The 25,685-nt window shown below is 47.3% G+C and overlaps 1 protein-coding gene across 2 annotated transcripts in view; it reads right to left on the reverse strand.

Moving 5' to 3' along the window:
• Positions 1-25,685, reverse strand: part of CTNNA1 (catenin alpha 1) — a 187,292-nt gene that overhangs the window by 2,281 nt on the left and 159,326 nt on the right. For both annotated transcript variants that reach the window (XM_082063875.1, XM_082063874.1), the window contains exons 11-17: positions 18,576-18,732; positions 12,800-13,000; positions 11,595-11,746; positions 9,134-9,244; positions 7,611-7,792; positions 6,748-6,853; positions 925-1,059 (exon numbers count right to left, since the gene is read on the reverse strand). In XM_082063875.1, the coding sequence (XP_081920001.1) occupies positions 925-1,059; positions 6,748-6,853; positions 7,611-7,792; positions 9,134-9,244; positions 11,595-11,746; positions 12,800-13,000; positions 18,576-18,732 (1,044 nt within the window). The remainder of the gene's footprint in view (positions 1-924; positions 1,060-6,747; positions 6,854-7,610; positions 7,793-9,133; positions 9,245-11,594; positions 11,747-12,799; positions 13,001-18,575; positions 18,733-25,685) is intronic.

The following is a 25,685-nucleotide window of genomic DNA, read 5'->3' on the forward strand; positions in this document are numbered from 1 at the left end:
CCGGGGCAGCTCTCCGCTGTCACAAACCAGAGCGGCCACCAGCAGTCCCCGCGCCCCTCGAGGCTCTCCTGAAATACGAACATCTCCGGAGCACTGCGGGACCCCAGCGTGGCCGGGCCGCGCAGACACAGGGCAGGCATCACTCTGCTGCTTAAAGGGGTTTAGCCTCACCAAGAGTGACAAACACTCTGGAACAACAGTGGGGTACACAAAGGTGAGGTCAGGGCAACGAAGATGATGAAGGGAGTGGAGCACCTCCCTTATGAAGAAAGGCTGAGGGAGCTGGGGCTCTTTAGTTTGGAGAAGAGGAGACTGAGGGGTGACCTTATTAATGTTTATAAATATATAAAGGGTGAGTGCCATGAGGATGGAGCCAGGCTCTTCTCGGTGGCCAACAATGATAGGACAGGGGGTAATGGGATCAAGCTGGAACACAAGAGGTTCCACTTAAATTTGAGAAAAAACTTCTTCTCGGTAAGGGTGGCAGAGCCTGGCCCAGGCTGCCCAGGGGGGTTGTGGAGTCTCCTTCTGTGCAGACATTCCAACCCGCCTGGACACCTTCCTGTGTAACCTCATCTGGGTGTTCCTGCTCCATGGGGGGATTGACCTGGATGAGCTTTCCAGGGCCCTTCCAATCCCAAACATAATGTGATACTGTGATACTGTGAATCTGCCTACAAACATAGCTGAGTAGGAAAAGTGAAGCCTCTACTTGTATCTTCCTCCCTTTCAAAGTGTCTCCTTCAAGAACAACGAAGCAGCGCAGGCAGTATTATAAACTTTGCCTACATTAAAACTTTGACTGAATGCTCCAGGATCTCTTGTCTATATTTTGTATTATTTAGCGTTAAAGCTTAGCTTGGAGTAACTGTTACCCCTGGAAGAAAACACGCCCAGAGCAGACATGTCCCAGCCCATACGTACCCCAGACACAACCAGCTCCCCGCCGAGGTTCTGCACTTCAGCCTTCACTTTGCTGCAGATGTTCAGCTGGTGGCAATAGAGCGCGATGCGCTGCAGGTAGGCCAGCAGGTCCTGCTTGCACGCAGAGTCGGGGCACTGCGAAAACAAAGGCCGAGTTTTACTGTGCGACCAGGGAAACTAGAACAGAAATCATTTACGGGAGAACCAGACAGCTCCGTTCTGAAATAACAAATGTGCTCCAGTGATTATGCTGCTTTCTGCTGAGCTTTGGTTTTCAGACTGAGCGGTACCTGGGCATCACTAGATATAAAAACCAGAAGCAATAAACATGGGCTGTCAGAACACGGGGGCAGGCGCTGGAGAAAATCACTGGGGCTCCTTTGAGCTGCACAGCTGCCCTTGGGCTCCCTGCGAGGAGGAGGAGGAGCGGGATGAAGGATGGTGCCCGGCCTTCCCACAGCAGGGTCGGTGACGACAAAAGGCCCTTCCTGCACACTGTACAGGACACAGCAGCAATGATTTGACACTCAGGATCACAATTCGCCACTAGCAGATGTTACCCGATCCAGCCACAATTCTCAATCTTCAGTATTTTAAGCTAGGAAATGATAAACCCCAACAGTTACTCAATTACATGCAGCAAAGTAGATATTTTCCTGACTCCTGCTCCCATTTCTTAGCAGTGTGGAAACCAGAGTCCTCGCCAGGCATGAAATAAAATTTTTCAAGCGCTCACTGAAGCACTCATCTGTAAGATAAAAGTTACTTTTTCAGCTCTGCAATTGAAAGCCTAGGTAGGTACTGCAGGCTGCAGGGAGTTCGGAAAGCTGTTTTCTCCAGCACAAACGAAGGGCCATCCCGTGCTTTGCAGAACCGAGCGGTGAGATGATTAATGAGGCAGTCTCACGCTGGATTTCAAACCAAGAGGAGCCCTGCTGAGGGGCAGCCAGAGTCCAACCCGGGATCTGCAAGCGTAAGACAAAAAGGCTATGCTATGGGAAACCTTTTACTACCCATCGCAGTGCTGCGGTGTCTTTAGGAATGGCAGCGAGTGCGGTGGGCAGCGTCTCCAAAGCGTAACGGGGCGTCTCAGACGCGCTGGGCTGGTGAACACGGTGAATAAAGCAGCCGGCACGCACAGAGCTCCACACGTTTGCCCACCGGCCCGCGGTGCTGCTGCCGAAGGGACCCCAGGCAGGCTGCCGGGCTCCTGCCCCGCGTGTGCAGCACGAGCGGTGCCACCAAAGTGACACCAAAGAGCCCCCAGCTGGGAAAGGCTGCGGTGGCGGCCAGCTCTGACCTCCAGCAGCGCCCAAGAGGACGGATTTCAACACATTTGTGATGGCAGAAGGTGTTGCAAAAGGGATGCCGGGGATACGAGGGTACAACGGGTGATGTTCTGGCAGAGCAGACCCTGCGAGGATCTCCCACCCTCCCCAGCTGGCTGCACCCCATCCAGAAGCTCCTGAAAGCTCCACCATCCAGGCTCTTGGCACCCAATTCCCGGTCACTAAATGCAGGTTCATCACCAGCCCATACACACACGCATGTACACAATGCAAATGCTTCTGTACGGCCTCACAGCTTAACTCAACTCAGCAGCAAGCGGGGTGACCACCCTCCGCCTCTGCCCAACGCCGCTCGTCCTGGGGAAGCCAGGACCTTCTGCCTCCAAACGAGCACCAAAATCCACAGGAACCACGAGTGATCACCAGGACAGGCGCAGTTGGTGAGAGCTCCTCTGCACACACCCCGTGCACAGCAAAACCCCGTTTCATCCGCTGCCCTCATCCTCTACAACGGACCATCCAACGAAGATTCATAATGGACGTGCTGTGACTGGAAGAACAATCTTCAATGTGGCACCAGTTTACCACTTCACTCAAGCTTATTGCTTCTGGCCACGCAGCCTCTCCTCCCAGAGCAAGGTGAAAATCCCCTCCTGCTGTCAGCAGGAGCGTCAGAGCCCTAATTCTCATTGCAGATCTCTCCTCGGCTCCAGCCGAGCTGTACAGCGGGCAAGCAGGAGCACAAGCTTCCCGGTCCATGAAGGCTCAGCAGCACCGGAGCAGGGCGGCGTGCTGCGCAGGCAGAGGGGAGCAAACGGGTCACGCTCACACGGAGCGGCGGCTTCCCACAACACACACTGCACTGCCTTTTGGATTAATTTGTATTCATAAATACATCTGTGTTTTTCCAGGGCCAGGACAAGTGGGGTTTTGACCCAGTGTGGTATTTTGGCACGCTGTACTAGATGTGCATTCAGACGGCACCGTACGGCGGGTTGCGGAGCTGGGAGCCCAGGCAGCGCAGACACACACTCTGCACTGCAAGGGGTTTTGGGCAAGCCAGGACAAGCACGTCAGCCCGTGCGACACAGGCTACGGACATTTGGATGGTTTTACGGGCATCTGACCCAGTGTGGCCATAAACTAACAGAAACCACCTTCTCAGTCCCAAGGAAGGTAATGAAACACCCGAAGTACCCGCAACTCTTACACAGGCACGTTGCTTCCATCAGTGAAGTGAAACCCATGAATAACAAAGCAGCAAAGCTTGCTGGTTAATTTTTTAAGCTAATCAATATTAGTCAGCAGTACAAGATGTTTTAGAGAAAGTCCACAAATAGCGTCAGCCAAAGAGCTAATGAAAAGCTGAAATTACCATTTTGGAAAATGCTCTCCATCTCCCAAACAGCTCATCTAACAAAGTGAACGAGCAGCACAGCGGCAGATTGAATTGAATGTTGACAAATGCACAATACGGCACGTCAGAAGGACCGCTGCACAATTCGAGGTACTTTATGGGTTGTGGGTTTATGGAAACCATTTAAGGAAAGACACTCTCAAGGAAAGAGGCTGCCGCACGTTTACTGATGGCTGAAGGAGGCAGCGAGACATTAGTGGGGGAAGTGGCTGAATAGGAAATATTATTTGGTTGTATATATCAATATGATGTGAATTGGAAAACCACATTTGATACCGTGCGTGCCATTTTTATGGGCAGAATAGAGAATTCAGTTCAAAGACAGATGATGTTTGAATAGAGATGTAATACAAGATAAAAAAGAACATCAACAAAAGACACTGCAGGTGACTGCATGAGCCCTGTCCTCTCCTATGCAGGAACACTCAGATAAAACCCAAAAGGCAAGAATTTCAACACCGATTAAGAAAAGATGACATTATTGTATTAACCTACAACAGCCACAGGCTCTGCAGAGCTGGCTTGGGAGGATTCCCACCCCACGGCCACAGCGGATAGTCACGGTGCCGACAGAAGCCAGGGGTGTGGGGGACACCCCCGCCTCCCCAGCCCCCGGAATGAGACGCTGCCGCAGACCCAGCAGTGGCTGTTGGCAAAGGCTCCGCTGGCTGCTCCACGGCAAATCCAGAATCCGTTCTGGACAGAGCAAACACGCACACACACTCGCTTCCTACCACCCCAGCTGAGCATGCACAGAAGCAGAATCACCTTTTTTGCCCTTTTTGCAAAGGAAAGGGCAGGGAAAGACCAAAGAGCTCTCCCGCCACGTGTGCTGGTTAAGACAAGCCCGCAACCCCCATCTCTGCACGTCTGGTAGGTGTGAGCAACTGCAGAGCCTTTTCTTCTTCCCTGTATCTCCAGCCGAGGGGTGGACACCACGGTGCCAGCAATTCCCAGTGAAATGGCTGTGTAGCAGGCGGGCGGCTCGGGGCAGACAGGCAGTGTCCCCAGCAGTGTCCCCAGCACAGCCGGAGGCTCTGCCCGCAGCAGCCCCCACGGCACACGGACCCGTCTCCCCGCAGGACGTTCCTCTGGCAAGCAGGGCAACCCCTCTGCTTCCTCAACCCCCTTCGATTTAACCATCGCATATTGATACGACCTGCCAGCACTATCAGCAAGAAAAAGCAACGGAATTTTTCTTTTGCTTTGCAAATATTTTGACGTTGAAAACAATAATATGGAGAATCGTCTTGCTGCACATCATTTTTCTTTGTGTTGTACTCATAACTTCTTCACATTCCCCCATTCAAAACAATCAGGCTGCTGCTTCGAGTGAAAGATGGAACACCTTTGGGAAAACCCGATGGCTGGACACTTTTCAGCAGACGTGAAATACCTCGGATAATAGCTTTTACGGTTCCAAAGGCAACGCGCTGTAAAACTGCCTGACGGCAGGAGTTAGGAGATCCTGACACACCGACACGAGGGGTCGTGATTCACCCGGTGCACGTGGGGAACAGGCCATAAAACCCCGTCCCGTGGTTCGGAGCCGGCGGGAAGGCGTTCGAGCCGCCTGTGCCGCTCGTCCGGGTGACCGTCACACAGCTCACACCAACGCGTCGCTACGAGCTGCTACAGAGAGCACGAGCACGGCTCATGGAACCCGCACACTGCCAGTGTGAGTGGAGCACGGAGGCAGGGAAAATAAAGCTATATTCTTGTCAAAATGACTAACTGTACAGTCCTGCTCATATTTATCTTTAAACACGTGCTTAATCTTTTACATTTTTAAGAGCCTTATTTCCACTAAAAGGACCCGTTTAGTTTTCTTCTATATTTGGAAATGGCTCGGTGCAGAAAACCGTAGACCAAGTTTGCATAAAACATGTGAATTGAAGGAAAAAAAAGCATTGTAAACCTTCAGCACAAGATCCCCTGAGATCTCCAAGACAAACTGCTCCTTGCTTCATTCACCTGCAGCAGAGGCGCACCTGAGTCCTCCAGAAATACGGCTGCCAAACTGCTACAGCAAGGACACTCCTTTCCAACAACACTTTTCAACTTTATTTCCCCATCGAACATTTCTCACTGCATTATTAATAAATTAGGCCGATGACAACATCCTCTGGATGCAACATTTAAAGAGAGATCTGCATTACAAAGATTTACCTCCAGAGTGACAGGTTTTATTTAAAACCTCACATGAATTTAAATTCGGAGAAGGACTGAAAAGCATGTGACAGCTGTACAAAATCAAGTTTAGCCCATGATCTCAGACTTAACCTACCTGCATTTCAGGGTCTCTCTTGAAGGCAGAATATTATTACTAATGCTGATGTTTCTCTGCAATTTGGGTGTGGACTGAGACCAAAGGCGCTTTTGCTTGGCCCAGCCCAGTTTCTGAAGTGGCTCAGGACAGGCAGATGTGTTGCATACAACCCCGAGCTGGCCATACTCGTTCAATCCTATAGAATTCTTTTCAAACGCCCTTGTACATATATCACAACAACACTCACAACAGCCTGGGACAGCGTAGCAAATACCTGAGTCACTACGTGCCTTCCTCAAAAGTCTCCATCAGCTCTGACCAGACACACAAAAAATACTAGAGATTTTTGACAACCTATGAAGCATTTGAAAATTGTTAATATTAAAAAGCTGCTTCTAAATGAGTATTAAAGGTTGTGCAATAGGTCACGTGCAATAATTGTGGTGTTGGCTATGCAGTCTCGTCATTGCTTTGGGAAGCACTGGGCATATTCTGAGCATGACAGAAGCGACACAAATTCAGTTTCAGTCCTGTTCAGTTAGAGAAACTGGCCTAGATACTATGTGACATGCAGCAGTGGTGGCACATCGCTACTTTAAAACAGTAGGTGCTTGATTTAAGGCAAGGAGCTGCCCGCGTCAGCGCTGGACGGGCTTGGCTGCCCACGCTGCTTCGGGTGGCAGCAGGGCAGGGAGGCCAGACAGGCGAAACCTTCCAGCAGCAAACGTGGAAAATCAGTTTAAAAGCCCCAAAACCTGAAAACTAACCACATTTTCATGTCTGCAGTACTAACAGATCTCCTATTGTTCATTTGTGCTGGAGGCTTATGGAAATGACTTGTGACTTACGTGGTCAGCAATGGTCCGTCCCAGCTTGTCCATCCTCGACCCAGCCTCTGCAATCTTCTTGGCTGCGCTAATCACATCTGACGTGTTTTTCAGTGGACCTTTACCTCTGCAAAACAGGGCAGAGTCGACCTTCTAGCACCAGAAAACCAGAAGGGTGAACTATACTTTGCTTCACTTCTCCTGTTCCACAGAGTACTGAAGTGATTCCTTGCCCAAACTGCATAAGGTGGCACAGAAATGGGTGTAACCATCGCAGCACCTTCATTTTCAAAAGCTTCCCCCTTCCAACCCCTCCCCATATTTAGATTATATCTAGGAATAAAAACATCTTAAATTTTACTGTTTTAAGCAACATAATAATGATAAGAGATAACATTTTAGAAGACAGATTTGCAATTTTCATGGAATGCAACATCAAATTTAAAAAATAGCGTTATATAAAATCTGGCAAATGAATTTCAAAAGGCATCAACCCCCCTCTTTTTCTTCTGCAAATAACTGTACTAGGAACTATTTCTGCAGTATAGCAGTATCAAGAAGCCCATAGAATTTAATGTGGTAAGGAACTGAGCATATGCCTATATATATATATCTATACTCCTTGGGACAAAAATCACCCTTAGGAAGGAGAGAAAGACAGGCAATGACTGCTGTGTATCTATAGCTCAATTTAAACAGTTATTACCACCCAGTCACTGCATAGTAATGCATCTCCCGAGTTAACATACAGATTTAATAGGGCAACATTTAAAGGGAATTATAAGAAGTTACGCTCTAAGAGTACTTGCAAAATCTTCCACTGCAAGATCAGCATCCCAGCCCGTTCTGAGAAGGTGCTGTGCGCACACGTTAAAAAGACTCACCTGGTGAAGTCTGTCATTTCCATCATAATCATACACATTTGTTTGGCCAGAACAATTATATCGTTACCGCTGTCATCCCATTTGGATACTTCAGCATCCAATTTACTCTTTTCTTCCTGGAAGCTCGCGACTTGCTCGGCAATCTTTGCTTTTTGTTCTTGCGGGAGCTGGGCCATGATAGCCTGGAAGACAGAGTTTGCTCACCTTGCCTGACGGCACCACGTGTAGAAGGCTTTGTAGAACATTTCACTAATAACCAATTTAAGTCACATAGACGGGGGATAAAACTTTCATAGCAGTACTCTACCTTGAGGCTTTACAGAACCATTTCCCTCCATTTTGAACCATCAAATTGTTAGACGCCAAACAAGTCTGCCAGATATTACCATCCACCAAAGAAAAACTGCATGAAGAGGAGGGACTTGCCTTTTCTACAAGATTTAAGAGTTTTAAAAGGAAGCGCCACTTGGGTGTCTTTCAGTGTTGCAAGAAATGCCACAAGTCTCTCTCCTGCAAAGCTAGATGTACTATTTTGAAACGTGTACTGAGAAAGAGTAAGTGCAAATAAAGAGTATGTGCTTACTCCTGAATAAAATCTATTAGGCCAGGTTTACAGCCTGTATGAGACTCCGTGCCCTTGCCTTCATAAATACCAGGAGCATTCGCGCCTCCAGGAGCAAGTGAAAAGGAGCTTTCAGTACAAAAAAGCCTCTGGCAGCAGCTGTGCTAAAGCTAAATTAGAAATCTCTGCATTTAAATAAAAGGGGGAGATGGATACGGGAATAGAGAGTGCTCGTATGAGGAAGGAGAGCATAAAATACACTCTCAGTTAGTGTAATTCCAAAGGCAATGTGGCAGGAGTTTGATAAATAAGGCCTAACTCCGTCTTGCCTGGTTTCAGCCTAGAAGAGCCTTCACAAAAAATCTTCCGTGGCGCTTTCCCAAGACTGTAAATTATTATCGATCCAGAAGGGGACATGTCAAATAAAAACAATAGGTAAGGCCTGTTTCTCCTTCAATGTACTGACTTTGCGTTTTCACCTATTAATGATTATATATCGCCTATCCGTGCCTTCATTTTTAACAGCCATAGGAAATGCGGTTAGTTTAAACCACTTCATTTTCGAGCTCCTCTCAACATTGTCCTGATGAAATGCTCAGTGGCCAAACACACACCAACACGTGTGAGAAGACATTTGGTAACAATTCCTTAGGATTTGCCTGTTGAAAATAGTGTTAGTGCAATGGAATGATCCGCTCTGTACCTCCTGCAGACGCTCACCTAACTGCTTGTAAATGCCTGTGTCTGCGATGTCTAAGAGTTCACTGGTATTAGAAGAATTTTGTTCTTTTCAGAAGATCCAAAATGAAACACAAGACGTTTCCCACATCCATCAGATAACACTTACTGCGTACCCACCGTTTTCACCACCATCCCCAGACCATTTAACCTGGATTCTCAAAGCAAGCTGAACTGTCTCTTGAAGGAGGGTCGTGGTTTTATAACTTAATTTCCTCCTTACCCTCGCGCTTTGTCCAGCAATGAGCTGATCATCTTCAGTCTGGATACTCGTTCTGCTCCGGACGTCAAAATCCTCGGTCTCAAAGTCAGAATCATCCAACTCTTCAGGAGTCTGACGGAAGAGTAATTCAATATGATCAAACAATAGATTTCATAGCTCTAAACATCAACAAGAATATTATTTTTCAAGCAGATAGAATGGAAATAAGTGAATGTAAAAATTATTCACTGTTTTCAACAAAAAGGTAAATATAGGGGCTGTACCCAGCTTGTGAACACAGTTGATTATACGTGCTTGAGTTAAACACCACAGGCATCCCCGGAATTACACACCAGTAACCAACCACCTGAGATCTGCAGGACACTAATGCGCCCAGGACGAGAAACACGGAAAACAAGCTTTTGCAAAACAAACGGCACATTTGCAACTTGGTTAAACGCAAAAGCTTCGCTTGAGATTCCAAAGCTAAAATTACACGCAGCTTTAAGGCTCGGTTCAAAACCACGGACGTCTTTAGCACAATTATGAATCAAAGCAGTGACTAAAGTAACGACAGATAAAGTATATCGAAATTTATTCTTATCCCCCAGGAAACACTGACAATTTTTAGCTAGTAAGGGCCAGCTTTCTGCTGTAGGCTAAACACATCTGACCCAGTTCCTGCTTGCCGACGATCTATTTTTGCTACTGCCAGTCTATAGCTGGCAAACTTTTCATAAAGCTTATCAAGTTTAAACAGTGTGTTTGTCAAAATACTGTGTCTTTGCCTAGAGTGGCATTCATGACAACTTTGCAGAGCTCAATCAACAAAGAACTTCCCCGATAAACGCAATAAATGGTGTTTAACAGGTAAGATGCAAACAAAGCCCTTGTTCTTCAGATTTCTTTCCTGTGATATGAATTTTACGAGCTTGCTTTCCAATACAGACATCGTGTGATACAGTTAAAATGAAGACAGATATGCACGATAGTTGCAAAAAGCAAAGGTGAGTATGCTGATCATCAAGACCTCAGGTATTTCAGCTGCCATTTCCTCTCCGTGCCTTGAAGGACAGAGACATCCACAAAATCAGAGACAACCACAAATCAGCATAAGGACACAGACTAATCAGGAGCTCGGTGTAGCAATATTTTAAAAATTCAAAAATAAACCAAACCAGTTCTGCTGCATCTTTAGAAACGAGTTATGACTCTCCAGCCCCATTCCATGCCCATGCATCCCAAAGCCCTCTGGATCACAAACACTTGAAGTTTCTGACAGGTCACGGCGGTGTCACCAGCGTGCTGCGTTAGGTCCTGGCCGGTGCACTAAAGCTGCACCACAAGGGGACACATCGGCATTCCTGGCATCGCCAACTCGGCTAATTAGTGCCGACATGGAACTGGCAGCCGTGCTTTCATATCCTGAATAACAAGGGCTTCAGTGAGGGGGAATCAAATTAGTTTGTCTGCATAGCACTGATATCTTCATCTAACATTGGCTGGCTATAAATCCTGAGCCTAAGTTTGAAAAAAATTAAATGGAGAGCACATATGTGGCTGTCAGCTTTTCTTCTGATTTTCCATCTGATTCTTTGCTTTAAGCAGGAAACATGGAAGATACTGTTGCAACGGTTACTATAATCATATATTCTGGGGCTGTATGTCCTCAACTTACTTATCACCAAAACGCATCTGCCATGGTTACCATTCTGAAAGAATACAACAGTTTCTCCGCGAGGCACTGAGGTTTGAGTCAGAGTGGTACAGGAGGAAAAAAGAAGGAATAAACCCTCTACATGAGTCTGCACTGTGTGTGGCTCCTGCCCGTTTGTACCATGCCCACGGGTCAGCTCAACCAGAACTTTCTTTTGTGCACCCCTTGGATCCCCGACCCCCAGAAACGAGGACTCGGAGTCACGTTCCCCGCACCCGAGTCACACACGCACGGCAGAGACAAAGCCTCTGGGAGCTGCTCCCTGTTCACCAGGTGAGCCAATTAACAAATTACACGCTCCGGGAACTACACACTGAGCTCATCTAAACCTGTTTTTGACTAACTAGCATTAATTCTCAAAATTTACTTAATCAAGAGCCATCAGGGTTTATTTCCAAGCTCTCAAACCATCAAAAAGCATCTGTAGACATGAATCCACTTGCTGTTGTTAAATCAAAGGTCACTGATTTTAGCATATTAACAAGCAAGGCATTAACACAATATTACAAAAGAGGCGTGAAGGGTATTTAGCTTCACAACTCCGGCTATCATTGATGCTCAGATCTGTTTAATGAATTTGAATCAAAACGTACTTCTGAAGTACTCCACGGAGTGATCAGCAGTTTTCAAGACTCAGAATGTTAATATGAGCTAAATGAACATCTTACGCTGTCTGCTCTCGATAAAGCTGATGCGTGACAGTTCACCAGAGGTGGGGGGAAGCGAGTGGAACAGCAGAAAGCTGTTTAAATAAGTCGTGCTCACCCGGATCATCAGCACGGCTTTCCTGATGTCTCGGATCCCATCGTACACCAGTCGTGATGCGTCAATAAACTCGTTTTCATCCATGGGCTGAGCAGGGTCTGAACTCAGTGCTTCCACAGCAGCTTCGACTTGCTCAGTAAACCGCGGCATAACTGAATTATAACACAAAACAACAGTCAGTGCCCAACCCAGGGCCATATTCTGCGTGTGTTTCTTGTTGTTAACCGTAACTGGAAACTCTGCAGTGGTTCCACTTAAATTCACAACATTTGTTACAGAAGGACACAAATACTGTAACTCGAGTCTTCTGTGCACTTCAGTTTCTCTTACTCTACTGCTATTTGGTTTTTTCCCTTTAGACAGTGAAAAGCTTATCACACCTTTCTAGTGGACAAGGAGAAAACACCTGTGGAAGCAGCTAGAAAACAGGATAAAAGATTAAGCATTTGTTTAATATTCCCTGTAGATGTACATAACTTTTTGGGGAAAAAGGCCAATATCACCAGCACGAAGTTCAGGTTTGAAAGGCAGGGAAGAGGGCAGGTTGTGCTGCCGTACCGCAGTGACTCACCGCACCACACAGCCACTCACAGGCTGCTCCTTCCCTCAGTGTCGCCCTCCATTCTTCATCAAAGTTGTAATTAAAGCAAAAGCAACAACTAATAGATGGCGCAGCGCTTGTTGAAGCCAGCAGAATCATTCCTTACCCTATATGGATGTCACCAGCTAGGTCACAGGAAAACAACCTTATATATAATTGTGACTATGACCTACAATGTTTCTTTAACAGTTATAAGGATATTTTACAAAATTTACCCTAAATTATTCCACTGGGCCAACGCAGCAGAAATCTTCTTTCTGGACCCTGAAGGCTGACAGGTCTGGTCCAATACTACAAGATGACCAGCAGAACTTTCCAGCCCCGACTCATGGTTTGGGACCCATTCCCTGGAGTTTTGTCTTCCACAGCTCAGCCCATGGCAGCAAACACATCCAGGAGAGCCGGGGCACTGCCCAGCTTTCCGACAGTCAACACGGCAAAATTACATTGCTCAATTTGCAACAGCTCTGCAAATAACTCCCACTAATTCTCATTACAGTATGTAAATGGAGTCTTTAATAGATTTCACAGGTACATTAGTATCTGGCCGCCTGCGCTTACAAGCAAGATGAATTCAGGGATCTTGGGAGTAACCGGCTCTTACCTGTGTTGGACAGTAACTTTGTCGCTTCCAGCACCTTCTCGGTGTAGACTCCCGGTTCGTAGTTATCCATTTCGGAAGTGACAACGTGAATGACTCGAGCAGCACGGCCCCGAATTGCACCAGCTGTGCGGTCTAAGCCATCCACATCTTTTTCTTGGAGAGCAATGACACATTTGTTTACATCTTCTAAAATATGATTCTCTGGTGGTAAAAGAAGGAGGATTTAGATGGTAATATCTTCTTTTCTGTTGCAGTCATCAGTATTGCTGTTTCTCGGTCTGGGATCTGCTCTATAAACCTTCAGCGAGATGCTTTACAGCATTAATTTTTAAGCTTGCTATGAGCAGCAAACAGCCGACCTTCCCAACCAGGTGTCAACAAACCACCTCCGTGCGTTCACCTGCTGCCATCCACACCTCTTGCCCCTGGTTGTGCTCAGTTTTACCAACAGAACAGCTGAGTTCAGCCGAATTCTCCCCCAACGTGCTTCCTTCCATATTCCTCCCCTGGACTGCCAAACCCCTTACTGCGAACACTTGCAAACCACTCCCCTGTCATTCTGTGCGTGTGGGGTGATGAGACGCCCTCCCCTGACCCACCCAAAGTTTTAATAGACCGGGGCACCTGCGGCACGTTCCTACCTTCCCTACACAGTGCTTTCCTACAACCACATATTACAGAATATTAAACTGGTAGTCCTCCATTCAAATTTAAGACACGTAAGATATGCGGTGATTTATGCAGAAAGCGTTCCAGCAACCGAGTACTCATTGCCTTTTAAGAAAAAAAATTAAGCCAAGAACTTTGTAATTTCCTTCTAGAATATACATTTTAATTTTTATACAGAGATATCTGCCCCCATTGATCAAGTCCAAGAAGCTGATCATGAGTAAAACCCCTTGAGGGACGGCTGAAGATGCCTAAAGAGGTTGGCATCCTCATTTGGGGAACCCTACACAAAAGGTCTTCCAAACAGCGTTAGAGACTTTTTAAATATATCGGCACCGACGCCTTGATGCTGCCCTCCAACATCAGCATTTGGGCTGCTTGGTCAGGAACCAACTTGGAAACATTTCTGCTCTGTCACTTAAAATAGTTTCCAGCGTTACTTACCATTGACTTAATCACGCTACGCTGCCAATCCGTGCCACTGAAGTGGCTTTTATTCCCTGCGCAGGTAGTAAAAGAGCCATTTTGCAAGAGTTTGTAGAGATGAGAAGCCCATAGAGTTGACTGATGGCGGATTTGTATAAACTGGCTGAAAGGATTGCTGCTGGAAGAGCTACGCTTCATTTACATAAAATTAACAGAGCCAGGTGCAATATTGCGAGACTTTCTGTAAGCAGCCTGAACAAAAACTACACTTGTGAAATCCCTCCGAAGCGACTCGGGCTGAACGAGTTCAGCTGAGGGCGGAGAAGAGCAGGTTCATTAGTGATGTGACAAGTCAGCGAGCAGGCAGCCAAGGTACGAGAGCTGCAGCGAGGAGCACACGGAGGTTTGGTGTTTAAAGGAAGAGACAGACTTCCCTGCCACAGCAAAAAGAAAAAGCCTCGGCGTCGGGCCAAAACACAGACAGCTTATTGCTTGGATTCCTTCACGAATAAATTGAGCCGCAGACCATTTAAAAGCCTCTTCGGATTATATGAACTTTAATAAAAGGCATCGACAAAATGAGGATGAATATTTAAATACCCGCTGATCATTTAATGTCTTTTGCAGATGCCAAGTTCCCAGAAAGATGCTTCTATGGAAAGCTGATCCCTGATGGGGCCGCGGGGAAGCGCGGGGCTGTCAGTGCATCCGCTCAGGTTATACTCTCCGGTCGGACGATAACAAATCGGATTTGACACTGTTCTGTGTGCTCGGATATACGCACACCGCTACCTGTCCCACAGGCATACGGACCGCAAGTGTCTGGCAAAAATGCCATCTGCTGAGGCCGGGGTGGCAGAGCCCAGAAACGCTGACGCACGGGTTCAGCGCTGGGGACGTGACACAGCGTCCCGGTGCCGCGCTGGAGATAAACCTCCCAGAACACAGAATGTAACGCAGGAAACGGCAAAGGGCTCTTGTCCTTTCTCTCCTTTCTCTATGCTGTGGTTTGGCAACAAGGTGAGAGGAAAGACAACATTTTTTTTAAAAGAAAAAGATTTTTAGAGCAAACAAGGCAAGTGTGAAAAGCTAACAGAATTGAAAGTATCCCGCAACTGTCAATCCTCAGTCCTCCCCAGCAAACACCTCCCACCTCCACCCACCTCGCCACTAAAGGGATGAAGAAATCCTTTTCCGAACATCCCAAGGAGCCTGTGAGGGAGTCTGGGGGCTCCACGAGATCAAAAGAGCAACAGAGATGGAGCCGCAGATGTATCAATGTAACTCTGCTTCCCTGCTGTGTCCCCTGCGGAAGGTCTCAGAACCATTTCCAGGCTGGACCCTCTCTTGACAAGGACACTGGGGGACCAGGACAGGCAGCTGTGTCAGTGGACGTGGTGACGGAACCCACGCCTGAGTGTTCATACACTCGTAAATACTGTATTCATCTTGTAACCAGGAGGATAATCAGCGGGCTCAGGCAATATTCATCTGGATGCTCTTAAGACAAAAATGCTCTCTGTGATGGGCAGTCTCTTGCGTAAACCTCTGTCAGCAGCAGAGGAAGAGAAGGCAGCAAATGGAATGATTTTTTTAGAGGGTTTCAAAGGAGATCCAGATAATTTCAGAACATTGGATTTGACAATTACACAGAGACAGCGGGCACACAAACACAGCCCGTGTACTCGGGGAAGGCACTGACAAGAGGGATGAGAATTACAGAAGGTAGAGAAGAGCTTTGAAATGTGGAATAATGAACCAGGCAAAGACCCTGCATGTCAAGGAGGAGATGACTGACTAAACGTGCAATACAAGGCTCTGCGTTTACAAGCGGCAGGAAGAAAGCCAGCAGAGAAAAAGAATCTCTTTGCCATCTACTACAACCAGGGGCATCAAGTGAATCAAAGAGGCAACACTGCAAAAACGAGGAGGTTCTTCACACGGAGCACAGCTGGGCTGTGAGTTCTGCACAGGATGATGGAGATGCCAACGGTTTACAATGGTCGGAAGAGCAGCTAACACAAGCTTAAATGAGACAAATCTGTCAAGGACTGTTCAGCAGACGGCACCTCTGATGCTGGAGCTGCTGCGCTGCAGATCACTCCTGGCTGGGAGCGGACAGAAAGATCTTTACAGGACTCCTCACTGTTAATTGCCCGTGCACCGACAATCAGCCACCACCAGACGGCTGTCCCAACGCGACAGGGCCTTTTTCATACCGTGTCCTTCAAAGAACACTGGAACCAGCAACGTTTTCTGCAACACTGGGCATTTAACTATCCTTATTCTTGTATGTATGTATTATCTAAACCCAACATCTATTTCATCAGGCCTTTACTTGTGCTTAATTATTGCAATTCTGTGGCATAAGCTGAACAACAAAGCCTACACTTTCTGCTGGACAGCACGGCACACTGTAAAAATGTGGCATTTTATATATGTATACGCATGTACGTACAAACACACACACAGGCCCACAAGAACACTTCTTAATCTGCTTACATCCCAGTTTGCAGCTGATACAAACCCTACCATGCAAAAACACCCTAATAAACCTGAACAGAATCTGGTATAAACCATACCCGTCCCAATTTTATCCAATATATGCTTAGACTTTTAGCAGAGAATTGGAGTTGTGGCATATAAATGAAAAGGCTTTATCCAAGCCCTTCAGCTCTGCAGAGGACTCAGCAGTGGCCAGCAGAGCTGTGAAGATGCTGCAGGGAGTGGAGCATCTCCCGTGTGAGGAAAGGCTGAGGGAGCTGGGGCTCTGGAGCTGGACAGGAGGACACTGAGGGGGGACTCATTCCTGGGGATCAATATGGAAAGGGGGAGTGTCAGGAGGATGGAGCCAGGCTCTTCTGGTGACAACCAGTGACAGGACAAGGGGTAATGGGTACAAACTGGAACACAGGAGGTTCCACTTAAATATGAAAAGAAACTTCTTCATGGTGAGGGCACCAGAGCCTGGCCCAGGCTGCCCAGGGGGGTTGTGGAGTCTCCTTCTGTGCAGACATTCCAACCCGCCTGGACACCTTCCTGTGTAACCTCATCTGGGTGTTCCTGCTCCATGGGGGGATTGCACTGGATGAGCTTTCCAGGGCCCTTTCAACCCTTGACATTCTGGGATTCTGTGTCCCCTCCAAAGCAGAGCACCCATGTCCTCCAATGACCGTGATGATGGAGACCACCTGTCCCAGCGGCTTGAGCCCTTTCGGGCCACATCTGCCAGTGAAATGCAGCTCTGGACAGACGGCGTTTGCACAGACTCCCAGCTCGTTCTCTTGCAAATGTTTTGTACGCTTGTGGGCAAACTCCAAACGGAGCCGTGAACTTCAGCACACGATTCTCTCTAAATATATTTCCCCAGAAATAGGCTCCTCGCAGCTGTGCAATTTCAATCACTGCTGCAGCGCTGAGCACGCAGACACATACAAAGAACTGGGACGCTCAACTGCCTAATAAGTTTATGCTAACTCATTGCAAAGGAAATCTGTATTCAGAACCCAGGGGACCATGATACAACATGTATGATATTATAATACAGGTGACTCATTGTGGAAACATTACTTGTTTTTGTTGTTGTTGGGGTTTTTTGTGTGTGTGTGTTTGTTTGTTTTGTTTTGTTTGCTTGGTCTTTTCTTTCTTTCTTTCTTTTTTAATTTAGTATTAGTCTTTTTATTCAGGCCTGCAAGTTTTAATCTACATTGCTAGCTGTGTTCACCTGGTATACTTCTGAAGCCACACTTTCTCCTGTGAAATCTCTCTTTACAACCAGGGTTTTTAGGTCTCTTGAGATGCCCAAGCCTGTTTGCACCAGGAAAATCAGACCCTCAGTTGGCAGCGGTCCCTCGTGAATGCTATTGCAGACACAATTCATGTGGCTGTGTCCCCATGTCCTCCAGCTAGAGCGGAACTAGAGGAGGTGGAAATAAAAATGCCGCCCTTACTCCTAGGTCACAGCAGCTAACAGTGGGTCTTTATCAATGATGCTGATATAACAGATTATCTTGGCAAGCACTTCATCAAATGGAATCATTAATCTATTATAATTATCTAATCTTTTTCAAAAGCTTAAAAACTTCACTAAAGCGGACATGTTAAGAAACATTTTCTACAGGCACAATTTTATTTTACTTAACTTGTATGACCGCGGTTTGCTATTCATTTTTGTTTCCATAAGAAGCGCCTAAGGTGAATTGAGAGCTGGTCTTTTTTGCTAGTTCGTGACTCGAACACAGCCGTATTTCTTTCCCCCAGTGTTACCGGTGAGGTTTGTCTGCAGAATCTGGATGGTAATTCATCAGTAGTTCAGCTAAGCAATTCCAAATCCTGAGACATAAAGTGCCTTTCGCTATGTTTAAGCTGATCTGTCTGCTGCCATGTAAATATATACATTTATGCACGCACACGCTCTAAGTGCAATGACAGGTTTCTAGAGTACCTGCTGAAGTAAACTCTCGCTGTTTTCACACTATAAAAATACCTCTTCTCCTCATGCCAAGATCTTCTGCTCTATTTTCACACCTTGCCTGGCAGAAGCCGACGCTTGCCAGGTGAAGCGCAGCAACACCCTCCCTTCCCAAAGCCCGAGGAGCCTCCAGAACACGTGCGGAAACCGCTCGTTTCCAGGGATAAGCTCAGTTCGGGTGGTTCTTTCTGCGATGGGAGCCCTGGTTACCTGACACAGCCAGGAAGTCGTCGATGGACGTGATGTCGTCCACGGCGTCCGTCAGCACGCGGACCTGCTTCTCCCACTGCTCCTTGAAGAGATCCATGTTCTCCTGCGCCAGCTTGCTCTGGGGTTTGGCAGCCAGCGCCAGCGCCGCGTTGATCACCTGCAAAACACCTCTGGCTTTTTACAACATGCCCTTCGCGAACCAATTCATTTCCATGTGTTTATCCAATGAGCTCAACAGCAAACAAAGCAAGTTTAATAACTTTTAAAGAACTCGGTGTTTAAACACAAGAGTGTTTATTCTGTTGCCCTCACATCCAACTCATTCCCTCTTCCACATTTATTACGGTTGTTTATTACAGGTAAGAACACTTGGCGAGTATTCACACGAGCCAGCTTCACCTTTCGTTAACAGCTCACGTTAAAAGGTGTTGCTTTCTGTTGGTAAATATTTCAGACAGGCCGACATTTAGTACACTGGAGGCTGCGTTTCCTGAGCTACTCACCAGAACCTGAGAAACAAAGGCCAAAAAAGGACTGAGCTTACACCGTCTGAAGGAGAAACAACACGCAAATACAAAATGAAAGATTAATTTTGGATTTACCGTCTTTTCCTTAAAGCTTTCCTCTGTACCTTGTCAGTAACGGTTGCAATACATTAAGAATTCTGTTATGGCTATGGAAGAGCAACATTAGCCTGAGAACAGGAGGAGAGGACATGATTTGATGCTTCTCCTAAACACCCCCCTACTATTCATGATTTTCTTCAAACCCTAAGACTGTCATTTACTCCAGATCCTCATTTTTCTAAGCAGAACAAATGCTACACACACTGCTGGGTAACAAAGTTTATGCTCTGCCAACTAACTGGTCAGTGAAATGACCAAAAAAGCCTCTTTTTGTGGGAAGGAAGCAAGCTCAGAGCCCTGCTCCAGCAGAACCAGCTGCAGACACACCAGGCGGGAGGAACCAGCCACCGTCGGGCCCACTGACAGTTCTAACCTTGTTTTCAAGCCCCTGGGAGTTACAGCTGATGAACTTACAAGTTTAACGTGTAATTTTTCTTCTCTACTTCAGACCAGCATTAATTTCTCCAAGTTGCCAAACAAAACAAGCAAGCCTGGTTTTCCAAAACCTGCTTTCTCTCCCTGCTTCATTTAGAAGTGTCACAAAGCATTTAAAAAAATAGATAACTCACTAAGCACGGAAACGATGGTGATGTGAAACGTATTGCGATGGCACTGAATGAATGAGGCGGGTAAGGAGGCTGACTCGCCCAGGGATGCAGCCATGAGCCCTGGCTGAGGACAACCCACGGAAAACTGTCCGTGGCCCTGGAGATGGAGGCTGCGAGGCTGGGTCACCAATCACAACGAGCTCCATGGGTTTGATAACACGGACATATGCAAGAAACAATTTAGCACGAGCTGCAATCTGTTCAGGAGGCCCGTGGGGATGGAACGTGCCTTTGGACCTCGGTGACAACGACAGTGTCCGTCCGTCACGCAGAACGGGGGGGCCCCCCCTCTGCTGTGCTCAGAGTGGCCACCAGCCACGCTGCTCCTGGAGATCATGGCCCTCGAGCTCTGAAAGCCCCCAAAAAAGCCTCGCAACACCCGAGAGAACGATGTTTAAAAACTTCAAATTAAACACAAATAGAGGTTTTACAAAGGAAAACGTGTCTCTGCTCCAGAGCCCTGCTTCTTAAGTTTATCCACCGCCTCAGTCTGATTGATGTAATGAATTATCCACTTATCAATCGAAATCTAGATATCCACAGTTTTATGAAGATGAACCCAAATAACAAACGTCCTGGAAATAAAAAGGGTAAACCAGACAACACTCCAGAAATCTGCTCTCAGCCTCTATCCTGCCAGTAACTGTAACTACTGAGGCAGAGGAGGCGGCGGTACCGAGGGCAGGACATCTTCTCCTGCTCTCTTCTGGCTGCCTGGGCAACATCAGATACGAAAACATCCTTCAAGCACTGGGACAGGTCAGCAGTGATGCCAAAAGAACATACGGCCTGGGTACCTGGGTGATGTATCTCTGGACAGCAGCAGCTGTCGGAACAATTAATCTTTGTCGACAGCACGTGCCCAGCTCCAGATGCCCCCATTAAGCAACTCTGCCAGGTAATGGAGGAGCTGTCATAGATACAGAAACTCGAACAGCCCATCGTCACGAAACCCACATGCATGTATTTTTAAAAATTGTCCAAGCAAAACCAGCATGTCAGATCTCCCTTCCAAGCATGCATGTCTTGTGTTCGGAAAGCAGCCGGAGGTTCTAGAGATGTGGAAACTAAAGGTTATCCCGTGTCACTGTGGGAATAAAGACAAAGCTGCAGCTTGGGAAACCCACACAGGTCCCTGTGTGCTCAGGAAGAAATTCAAGACAGATGCAGTTCAAACGTCCTTTTTTGCAGCACATACTCTATTCCCATGTGCAAAGTGCTTCCAAAATCCTGATAAAACCCTTCGCTCAATGGAGCACTTACGTGGGCAAGTTATCCCGGACGTGTCTCACCCGTAATATCCCAAAAACCTGCTAATTATCTATTTGAATGCATTTGCCTGGTATCCAGTACAGTGAGCGATTTATTTTCCAACAAATGCATAGATAGGGAAAAAGAGAGGGATGCTGGATCTTAAATAGTCTGTGTACGCAGCAGGACTCCGATTCGCCTATTATCTAAAAATGAACACTTGTGGGAGAGCGGGAAGGGGCTCATTAAAGTACACTATTGCTTCTCCAAAAAACATGCAGCATTGGGCAACTCATCTAGAATATTAGTAACTCTTACAGGAAGGAGATATATATAGATAGGTATTTCAAAAAATAAGAAGAACACGGCCAGACTACCTGAAATGAAGCTGCTTCCATGTAAAACATTTGGCAATTTCAGGGAAATATTCTGTGTTTCTAGCTTTTGAAAACGCTGCCAGCGCACTGTGATCACAATGACTCACTGAAGCCGTGCAAAGAAAAGAATCAAACAGGGACATTTTGAGACTATCCAGAAGGAAATGAAGCATGGCAAGAAAACACACTATTTTTATCGGCGCTTTGTGTCATGCAGCAATTGCAGTGCTGGAGTCAGACTGCCCAACGCTCGATAAGGTGGTTCCAGCGATTACTTGGAGTGTCTCTCCTCCGCCTCGCGGCTTCCAGGCCTTGGCAACGCGCGGCCCGAGATCGGGGAGGTTTGGGATTCCAAATGATGTCTCAATCTGCACCTCAAGTCCTCTTCTCGTGTCTTGCATGGGAAGAACCTGCTTTTCATTTATTTTATTTTCCCGATTGAAACTAAAGATGTCAGGCTGAATTGATATATTTCAACGTTTGCAGGGCAGGGCTCACCAAGGCTCCCTGAAGAGCGACTTATGCTGCGGTTAGATGGACTGGCAGTAAACTAGAATCATTGGCTCACTCAAAATTAAGCTTTTTAGGCTCAATTTAGTGTGGCTTCAAGCCTCACCTTAACAGCACCTCATCAGAGAGGCTGGAAGAAAGCTCCTACACATGGGGGTGTTCCTGCAAAAAACAGTTTTGAACATCTGGCCCGAGGAAGAAACTTCAATAGTGAGAAGAAAACCACCACCTGTTGATTTTGCATTGCAGCCCCTGCTTGTTGTGCACACAGCAGCTCTGTGCTACAGGACTCCCCACTTCAATGGCTACAAGCACTTCTTCTTTCCTGCCTCACTCTTTTTGCTCTTTACAGGAGACCTTTCTGTAGCTCAACGTTGCGCTGCTTCGGTTTTAGGATGCAACTGTGCCACACGACGGAGTTTTTCAGTTTCAAAAGCTCTGAAACAATCCCTCAGTCCTCTCCCCTCTCCTCACTGCGCACCTTTTCTTTACAACCAAAATAGCTGCTGTTCCTAAGTAACTTACTTGTTTATTTGTTTTAAAATAAAGATCTTAATTTACCATCTTCGTTGTCCCATTTGGGTAATGAGTTGGAAAGCAGCTCCATGGCCTTCAAATCCAGGACACTTTGCCTTTGTAAAAAAACCAAGCTGATAAAACAAGCACTCGCCTATCCGAAAAGCCAAGCCCCGGCTGTGATGTGAAAATCAGTTTCATTCTGGAGCAGGTGAAAGGGAGAAGCCACCCAGAGACCTGGCCAGGCTGGCTGGGCAGAGAAGAACCTGATGGATTCAATCAGGGCAAGTGCAGGGTCCTGCAGCTGGGGAGGAACGACCCCCGGCACCAGCACAGGTTGGGGTGACCTGCTGAAAGCAGCTCTGCAGAGAGGCCCTGGGAGTTCTGGGGGACAACAGGTTGGCCACGAGTCACCAATGTGCCCTGTGGCCAAGAGGCCAATGGTACCTGGGGTGTGAGGAAGAGTGTGAGCAGCAGGTCAGGGAGGTTGTTCCTGCCCCTCTGCTCTGTCCTGGGGAGGCCACGTCTGGAGTTGTGGGTCCAGTGCTGGGCTCCCCAGTTGAAGAAGGACAAGGAATTACTGGAGGGAGTCCAGCGGTGGCCATGAATATCATGAGGGGTCTGGAGCATCTTTGTGATGAGGAGACACTGAGAGAGCTGGGGCTGTTGAGCTGGAGAAGCTGAGAGGGATCTGATCAATGGGATTAATATCTCAGGGTGGGTGTCAGAGGATGGACCAGACTCTGTTCAGTGGTGCCCAACGCCAGGGTGAGGGGCAACGGGCTCAGACTGAAACACAGGAGGGTCCATGTGAACAGGAGGAGAAACTTGTTTGCTGGGAGGTGCCAGAGCCTGGCCCAGGCTGCCCAGAGCGGGTGTGGAGTCTCCTTCTCTGAGACATTCAAACCGCCTGGACCCACCTGTGTGATCTGCTCTGTGACCTGTGTGAGCAGGTGGGGCTGGGGATCTGCAGAGGTCCTGCAACCCAACCAGCCTGGGATGCTGTGAAATGAATTCAGGACCTCACCACCGAGCTGCCACAGCCGCTGAGCCCAGCCAGGGCTCTCCCCTTGCTCAGGTGGATTTTACCACCTGTCTTTTTCTGTATTAAAGCGAGCATAGCTTGCTTACAGGCAGTTTGTAAGAAGCTGCTCATAATCTAATTTTACATATGCCAGATGCCAAAGTTACCTCCAGCGTTCAGCCTACTCATGTCTCCTTCCCTGCTCCTAATTGCATTTTGCTCTGAGTAGAAAAAAGGGTTCATAAGCAGGACATTTAAGTCGCTTCCAGTTACATCCAACCCCAGATTTGCATCCACATGTCTACGTGTGCTAACCCTCTACGTACTTCAATACAGCAAAAAGCACTCCGCAGACTCTGATGAGCTGAAATGCCTGGAAGCAAAACATACCGAAGATTGTTTTGCACTTCTCTAGCTATAATGGCAGTGACCAGCAAATGTAGGGAGGCTGATGCACCAAAAGAAGGAGGAAAAGTTTGCTTTGAGTTCCAATACTCTGTTCCAACGTACCAAAGGCACTCTGAGCACTGCACTTTCCTGCAGGTTGCACAGAGTGACTGTGGGCGTCTCTGCAGATATTTCCTCCTGTTGTTACGGTGCTACAATGACCAACAGATACACACTTTTACTAGAATAACACGACCTTTTCCAGGTTAGCATACACATCTGTGTCAAAGTATTTACTATTTGCATATCGTGTAGAGATAATTATCCTATCGACTTCCCCGCATACTGAAAAAGCATTTTCATTTGTAGCTGAGGACTGATATTACAGTACCAGTCAATGTAGAAGCTGCAAGAACGTTGGTGCCGTTTGTTTTGGTGTTGATTTCTGTTGCATTTCACTGACTTCAAGTGCAGGAGCTTTGGGGGTTTCAGGGACTCTGTGTCTTCCCTGAAGCTGTTGTGTCCTGCACTCCACAGGTCCCACTGTGCTGTGACGGAAACACAGGGTCCTTACACACTAACATACCTCCTTCTACAGAACTGAATCCCTCTCTCCTATTTTGCTTCTTTTTAACGCATCAGTAACTGCTCGAGTTTCTAATTTCATTTTTTGATGGCCACTCCTGTCCTGCGCTGGCCCTTCTTCACAGCAAGCCTGTGCCATACAGAACTGCAACCCAAGTGTTCCTTTTCTTATGTAAGTATTTCTACTCAATGCCAATAACATGCTTCAAGCACCTGTAATTAAAGAGTCTGGAGATAGAGCTGCTAGTTAGCACATTCGAAAAATCTGACAGTCTTTCAAAAAGAAGAAGAAAGGGGACAATTATTCAATACTAAGCCTTTACTGCAAGAAAAATGAAGTTGTCTCCTTCTCCACCAGCCACCAGGGAACCGGCAGGAACTGGGGACTCCAGGGGAGAAACCCGCCAGTCACGGTTGGGTTTGCTTGATTTGAAGGGTGGGCTGGAGGGGTTTTTTTGTTCCTCCAGCATGTCGCAACTTTGAAACAAAAGGGTTTGCACTATTTGGAACCTCTAATGGGATTCCTTGTGCCTCGGTATTTTCTCTGTGTCAGTAGGTGTGATCAGCATATGTAACCATCTGCCTCATCAGAAATCTATAAGCAGCAAATTGCTTTTCAAGCATTTCCAAACTGGAATGTAAGGATGTGGAACAGCAATTACTAAAACAAGATGTTAATAAGAGAAGAGCCAATTTATTTGTATTTTAAAAATAAAAAGTAATTTAATCCAAGGTTGATTTGGAGTCTGTTCAATGGCACCTCTCCATGGAGGGTGCAGGGGCCGCTGAGCTGCCCCAGCCCTGCTGTGAGTGTACGGGGACGGGACTGGACGGGACAGGGACCTGGTGCCCTCCCCAGGTTTCCAAGGAGATGAGCTATCCGGACAGTGGAGGAGAAGAGGAGAAAGGCCTCGTGGACGGGAGAACAGCCCCGCGTGTCCGTGCCAGGGACGGACAGGTCTATCTGAAATATTGTGTCCAGTTGTGGCCCCTCAGTTCCAGCAGGACAGGGAACTGCTGCAGAGAGTCCAGCGCAGCCACCAAGATGCTGCAGGGAGTGGAGCATCTCCCGTGTGAGGAAAGGCTGAGGGAGCTGGGGCTCTGGAGCTGGACAAGAGGAGACTGAGGGGGGACTCATTCATGGGGATCAGTATGGAAAGGGGGAGTGTCAGGAGGATGGAGCCAGGCTCTTCTGGTGACAACCAGTGACAGGACAAGGGGCAATG

The sequence above is a fragment of the Streptopelia decaocto genome, assembly GCF_964273445.1.
Source record: "Streptopelia decaocto genome assembly, chromosome: 12".
Taxonomy (NCBI): domain Eukaryota; kingdom Metazoa; phylum Chordata; class Aves; order Columbiformes; family Columbidae; genus Streptopelia; species Streptopelia decaocto.